General features: G+C 48.3%; 1 protein-coding gene across 5 annotated transcripts in view; it reads right to left on the bottom strand.

Annotated features, from left to right (window-relative positions):
• Nucleotides 1-825: 825 nt before the first annotated feature.
• GPRIN3 (GPRIN family member 3) overlaps nt 826-7,345 on the bottom strand; it is a 31,879-nt gene continuing 25,359 nt past the window's right edge. For all 5 annotated transcript variants that reach the window (XM_072037042.1, XM_072037044.1, XM_072037041.1 and 2 more), the window contains one exon: nt 826-6,582. In XM_072037042.1, coding sequence (XP_071893143.1) covers nt 4,197-6,473 — 2,277 coding nt within the window. In that variant the 5' untranslated portion in view covers nt 6,474-6,582 and the 3' untranslated portion in view covers nt 826-4,196. The remainder of the gene's footprint in view (nt 6,583-7,345) is intronic.

Genomic DNA, 7,345 nt, shown 5'->3' with positions numbered 1-7,345 from the left:
TTTCATTTGCATTTCCGCTTCCAACTTTAACATTTCAAAGCAGTCGTGACTTTCAAGACAAAACAGCATTATCTTTAAAGTATATATTCACTTTTTCTGAATTCCTTGAAGGTGCTTCTCCAAACAATGCATTTTACAAGCTCTTATGTGACAGTAGTGGTAATAAACTGAGGCTGTTCACCTACTGGGATCACCAGTTAATTTCTCAGATCAGTTTTGTTGAATTGTATTTGGACATATCTATACACACCTGCTATATATACAGCCTTCAGAAATGTTCATCTTCCTAAAAAACATTGGTCACCAAGAACATGAAAAATCTGTGAGGTCAGAATGAACAAGTGGGGACAACTGCAAAAATTTAGTAAAACAGTGGCTTTATGGACATAGGAACAGAAATATCCTCATGAAGAACCTATATCACCTACGTTTTAGTTTTCATTTGGTCCTTTCTTCCTCATTTTTCTCAGCAATTCCTTCCTATATGTTCAAAGGAAGGGTTCCTACCTCTGAAATAGGGAGGACAGGTTATCTTCCTCCTTGTCTCCAAATCTTTCCTCACTTTTTTTTTTTTTTTTTTCCCCCTGAGCCAACACAAAATCTGGAGCCATGCTGCAAACTGCCTGCAACCAGGCTCTCCTTCAATTCATATTGGAAACATTGAAATATAGATTTGCATTCCTATTAACTGTTCTGGTTTTGGTTCTGGCCACACCAGTCTCCCCAGAAGATGCACTGACAGAGGTTCTCTGACACTAAGCTTGTTTCCAGAATTTCTCATCTTCCACCAAAGTGAATTTTGATTTTTTGAAGCTTCCAACATACCGAGTTACTTCAGCTGTCTGGGCTGAAACACAGGTCCGTTGTTTTTATTTTTCCTTGTACAGATTTCTCTTGGGAATGACAAAGTAATTTCTGTTTTGAGCCCTCTTTTTATTATCCCAAATTGATTTCCTGGGTTGTTAACCACTGAACTGACACTGTGGTGCTGACTCACAGGGCAGGGAAAAAGAAGAGGATGAAGGCATGTGGATCACCTCCCCCTACTCTCTGCCATACAGTAACTTCTATTTTTGACACTGATGTGACACCAAGAACAGTCTTTCTTGGCTGCTAAAGGACTATTCACACACGTATTTGCTAATTGCTACCCAAAACATGTTTTCCTTCTGGTGAAACATGCATCATCCCTCCAAGGATTCACATAAGTTATCTAAACATTGTATGCATGAGAAAGCACAAATTGCCAGTGGAACGCTAGCAGCTTGCCTACAGTCTGCACTACCAGGGCAAAGAGAAAACAAAGTATTTCACATGAGATGTGCTGGTGATTACTGACTCATTCTTTGTGTGTTTTTGGCACGATATTGCTTGGCTGTGAATGCACACCTGCAGGATCTCTGTGTCCACAAGACGGTGTTGCTGATGTGTTGCAGGTTGTCTGTGCATGAGTATTCTCACAGAACACAAAACCACACCACTCTGCTGAGCACCGTGGTGCAGCCAGCTATGTCCATGCAGTTATTTAGATGCATCCAGTTGGTAATCTACCCACCAGCATTTTGTATTGGTGAAATTTCCCTGGAAGAAAGGGTGGTGGGTGTGGGGGGGAAGGTGGGAGTGGACCAGCTGGTGCAGACTCACAGCTTGGAGCAGCTGCAGGGTACCTGGAAATCTCTGGTTCCTTGTGAAGAAGTGTTAATTGCAGTGCCTACTCATTGCTAAGTCCAGTTTGGCCTCCATAAAGCCATTCATACCCATACTGTAGAAACATTTAGGAGCGCTGGAGCTAAAGGATAAAGCTCATGGAAATTGCTGAGTGCATGATATCCATTTATTCTCCTCGGGAAGAATATGACAATCCATTTATATATTCATACCGGACACATTTGTAAAGGGACAATTCAGGGCAAGCTGGCAATGAGGAGGGCAGTGGAGGGAGGGACGCGAGCTCAGTCAAGGGACACGGTTTCACAGGAGGACAGGCTGGGCAGCAGCTAAAGAGGGAGCTGGCAGAAGGGAGGTGAAGGTGTAGGAAGGAACTGCGCAAAGCTCTGTACCTGGACAGGAGACAGCAAACACCACAGAAAACTCTGGGAACCTCTTCATGGCTGACACAGACACCACATGGTAAGAGACACCGAACTTGTCAACTAACCTAATGATGCTGCCGAGATTAATCCCACACAAAATTTCACAGGAAATTCACATCTCAGACACTGCTAGGAAGGTAATGGAAACAGCAGTACTAACAAAAAAGAGACAGGAGACTTTCCTCCTAGTAGGCGGACCTGGGAAGACACTCTCTGATATGGTATTTCAGATTCACCAGTTCAGCATCAGGCGGCAGACAACTTGAAATAATGTACAGACATGGAATGAGGAGGTTCCATAAAACTCCAAATACATACCAGAGGAAAATTAGGAATCAATTAGGAGTACCAAGCATAGGGGCAACAACTTTCAATGAAGTAGATTGAAATATTGTCCATTACAGAAACCTTACAGTGTTTTACCTCCTAACTGGGGGAAAAAAAAAAGCCCTGAAACAGCTGCTTTGAAAGCTTGGCAGTCAATACACTCAAAAAGCCTGGCCTCCTAAATACAAGTGGACCACCTCATGGCTGCTTCACAGAAAAAGAAAAAAGAAAGGATATTCATGTTTGTTTACACTGTGTTTTAAGATTTACAGAGTAAGTCAGACGTGTGGTACTACAGACAGAAATAAATTATCATCATGATTTATAAAAAATCTTTAATGGAATAAAAGTAACTCCTATTTAACTCTAGCACTTGGCAGGATTACAATATCCCAATCCCTTGAAAAATAAACTTTCTATAAGCTGCAGGAGTTCCCCAGCCTACTATAAGCACTGGTGGACAGAATGAAGAACTAGTGAGAAACATTTCCTAGGTTGAAAAATGTTGTTAAGCCGAGAAATGTGACAAATGTACATTTGAGACATTATTGTATATCACACTTCTGGAGAAACAGTCACTAAGCTACCTTTTATTGGCAGATGCTACAACTTCTCTAACATTAGAAATACAGTAAAGATTGTCTCAAGATTTCAATACTTGTGTAAAGTAAATGCTTCAAGTTAACAATACAACGATTTATAATATAGAGAACATTTGGTAAAACAAGATATGCACAGGCTAAATAAATGGTATTAAGTTTATGAAAGGCAGCGAGAAAAGCACCAATATACTGCAGAAAAAAAAAAAAAAAGGAGCAGATTCAGGTAAGGGCTTAAAAAGTCAGAGCAGTGTAACACAGTAGACATGTAGGCTCATGGACCTAGGTGCACAGCACAGCCTGCTCCTACATTAAAACATCTCCGTGCATCTCTAGAGAGAGAAAAAAGACCCACACCACTTTAAAAAGTGTTTTACAGGAGCAGCATTCAGCACGTCTGGAGGCTGCTGAGAGCCTGGGCTGGTGTGTCACTGTGCCAGGAGACCTGGCTGTGTGTCCTCTCGTGGCTGGCCTCACCTGCAGGCATTGCCTGCTTGCACACACCTTGCACACTCCTCTTTCACCTCCCCTTCCAGCCATCAAAACCCCATTTACTCAACTTCTTCTCCCAAAGAGAGTTCTTCAGCCCTGATCCTCACTCTTTCCTTCATTCTCCATTTCAAGAGGAAAAGAAGAACCATCTCACTTAAGCTCACCTAAAAACTGTGCGCCACTGCATCAACAGTTCACAGCCTTTTTACAGACTTGCCTCATTGTGGGTAACTTAAACATAAGGAAAGTTGTCTTGCTTCACAGCTTGGTTAAACAGCTGTTTTAGTTTCACCTCATCCAGCTTCCCCCAGCCTATCCCTCTGCATCAGACCTTGCGATGCATACCAGTAATTTCTGACAATGATCCTGATAATCCCTCTGCTTCTTGCTTTATCAGAAGATGCTGTTCTCCCTGCCACAAGGTGGCAATGCAAATTTGTGCTTTTGCTAAGTGCCTAGCTTCTCATCTGAGGGTGGACGGGATGGGGGCACCATGTGGAAATACACCAGCTGTGGCAATGACGAAGGCATGACGGGGTGAGTGGCTACTCAGAAAACAAAGGGCAATAATTTCCACTGTTGCTGCACTGCAACCCCAATAACACAACTGAACAGCAGGACTTGAGACTCGAGGGGAAGGATTCTCACTACCACTGCAGACATCCACCCACCCCTGCGGACCACTTCAGTCTAACACAGATGACGGAGCAGGTCGGACACAGCAATTGGGACGCCTAAAATTCTGCAGCATGGACTGGAATATGTTATGCTGCCTCCCTTTCAGTTTCTTATTTGAGGACGTGTCTGAGGAAATGGATTTCCGGTTCTGACTGTTCTGAGACCGGATCAGTTTCTCATGTTCCCGGATTTGTCTCTGTAAGTGGTTCTGGATAGCGATTCCCAAGGATTCAGGGTCGAGGGAAGCACCGTAGACCTCCCACGTCATGCCTTGCTCGTCCCAGACAACATCCCTAACGTGCTTGGATTGCTTCACCTGCACTTTCGCCTCCATGGCGGAGGCGGTCTGCTTCTTGTTTTCCCCGCGGTTTGGCAAGGCCTGAACCGAAGAAGGAAGAGCTGCAGCATGGAGCTCACGCTTGGACTCCTTGGCTTGCTGGGGAGCTGCCGAAACCTCCAGGAGAGGGGTGACATGTCCAGAGCTCGGAGCAGCCACTGGTCCCACCGGCAGAGCCTGCCTGCTGGCCATCGGAGTTGGCCTCATCTCACCCTGGCGGCTGCTCTGCTCCTTCTCACCCACCTCTTCCGAGCAAGCCTTTCCACTGACGGGCTCTCTGCCAGCATTTGCCCCTGCCTGGGCATCGAGCACCATCAAGTTTTCTCCCTTTGGTTTTACCACGGATTGAGGAATCGCCTCCACTTCGTTCACACCCTTACATGGCGCTGGCTTTTGCTCAGAGCCACCCAGGGCCTCGTTCTGCTTGGTTTCACTCTGCAGGTTACAGAGTGAAGGTAACTGGCTGCTTCCCGTGTCATGCACAAGACACTGCACCTTGCTCTCGGTTCTGGCAGCAGCGGTGATGTTTATTTCACCAGCAGCAGACAGTGCTGTGGTTTGATCACTGGGGCTGATGGCAAGCTGCTGGGCAGGCACTGGCTTCGACAGGGCCGCAGCATCTGTCGGCAGTGCAGAAGCAGCCTCACCGCTGCTGGCTGGACCCGTCCCTTCAGTATTATCCACAGCTGTATCTCGGGAGGTGATGGCTGCAGGGGAGAAGGGGACAGTAGGTTCTGCATTGTCTGCTGAGCCTAGGGACACTGCGTCAGGTGGGGCAGCAGGCAGCCCGGCAGGCTGGCTTTGGGCTGTAGCAGCCCCAGCCATAACAGTCAATTTTGACACTGTACCAGGAGAACATGGGGGCTTCTGCTGCGAGGAGAAGCTGTTAACAAGTTCAGACTGGCTCAGCCCCCCGCTGCCTTGGTAAATGATGTGCAGTTCTTCCTTCTCCTCTGAAGGAGGGTTCCCTTTTAAGAAGGCAGCGAGGATGCTGGGGCTGGTGGAAGCTGATTTATTCTCCACAGTAGCCACAGCCTGAACCTCGGCATCTCGCCACGTTCTGCTTGCTGCTTCCTGAGTTAAAGAGCTGCTCTCCGACTGGACCGTCATCGTACCCGTTTCTTTGAATTTGGAGAGCTGGGTCGGGCCCGAGCTCCCCTGCTCAGTGTCTGCATCACACAGGGGATGTGTGCCCTCACAGCTGAGCTGGGCCGCTGCCGTGCTGCTCTGCGCCGCCTCAGTCTGGTCAGCAGGACACAGCTGCTCAGGACCTGCAGACCCGCTTTTTGCCACCACAGCCGCCTGTGGATCTCTCCCAGCATCAGTGGCAGCATCCCTGTCCCTCACTGGAGAGGCAGGCTGGCAGGCAGCAGCGTCGGCTTCTGCTTCCCTCTCTTTCCCCTCTCTTTGCAGAAGGCTTGCCTGAGAGGGGAGACACGACTCGTTACCCCTGGCTGGGCTGCCTGGAGAGGAGCACTGCAACACCTGGAGAGCTGGCTGCTCCTCAGTCCCCTGAGGTTTCAAGGCAGAGTCCTCCACCTGTGCCAGGGGGCTTGCTTTCGCCTGGCCACCCTGCACAAACTGCTGGGAGCTCTGGGGAGCTGGCATCATGTCTGGCCCACACCCTGCCGCCTCCACCGCCGGGGCTGGCCCTATGCCTGCCAGACACCCCTCCACAGCCTGGCTGGAGAGGCTGGGAAGGAGCACAGCTTGCTGGTTAGCATCCTCCTTGCAGCACGCCTCCTGGGTGCCGGTGCGCTTCAGGCTGCAGGTGCGGGTGGCTGCGGAGCCTGGCACGGAGCAGGGGAAGCCATTGCTGGCCCTCTCTTCAGCAGCAACCTTGGGCTGGTGCTTAGCAGGCAGCAGGTCTCCTGGGCAGTCCTTCTCCTCGGGAGGGGAAGCTAGGGAGAGCTTGGCAGGTCCCAGGGGATGTGGTACAGTCCCCATGGACTGCCTCAGGGATGCAGCTCACTGTCAGCTCCTCCTCAGAGGGCTCTTGTAGGGTGGCGGGTCCAACAGGGCAGGCTTCCAGCAACAGTTCTCCTGTATAGTTAATCTGTCAACAAAAGAAACACAGTGTAAGCTGTATTCAGTTTTAAGAATAAGAAGTACAAGATGTATTTATTTTACAGCTTGGAGAGAAATACTTGCATGTAAGGGGGAAAGTGAAACACCCAGTTCTGCTTAAAAATCACATAAAAGACACAGATTTCAGGCATGTCCCAACTCCAAGGTCTGGATGGAGAAGACAATGCTAAGGACAAAGCAGTAACATCTGCCCTGCTGTGGATACATTAATGAAAACGTAATGACATAACAAGGACTGTAAAACAAGAAATACGAAGAGAAAACGGGAAGCACAGAAAGGGGAGCAGACTGTGTCTGGAAGTTTGGGGGGAAAATACTTAGCAGCAAGAGGTCAGAAAATAAAGTGATAAAACCCTGTGTCAAGCCACCTGTGGAAGGTGACTGAGCAGCTGCTGCCTTGCCTGTTGTGCGTACATGAAGACAAGATATGATTCCCCCCGGACTCCCCTGTGACACGAGTGATCTCCCCACTTTGCTGCCCACTGGTGTCCCCTTCCTCTCATGGAGAGCCCTTCCTTCCCTCTACCACCAGCAAGGAAATGCTGACACGGGTCAGTTCAGCCTAACGTGCACAGAGTTTACCTCACTGGTAAAAGGAAGATGGAGGAAAGGCAACCTGCTGGATAGCCTGGTCAATAAACACAGGCACAGACAATCTCAAAATCAGATTATGAAGAGGTGACATGAAACTGGAGGGGAAAACATAGCTGCACCACCTGCACCACTGAACA

The sequence above is a fragment of the Anas platyrhynchos genome, chromosome 4, assembly GCF_047663525.1.
Source record: "Anas platyrhynchos isolate ZD024472 breed Pekin duck chromosome 4, IASCAAS_PekinDuck_T2T, whole genome shotgun sequence".
NCBI classification, from domain to species: Eukaryota; Metazoa; Chordata; class Aves; order Anseriformes; family Anatidae; genus Anas; species Anas platyrhynchos.
The sequence above is the reverse complement of the archived record's forward strand: the minus strand, read 5'-3'. Positions and strand labels throughout refer to the sequence as shown.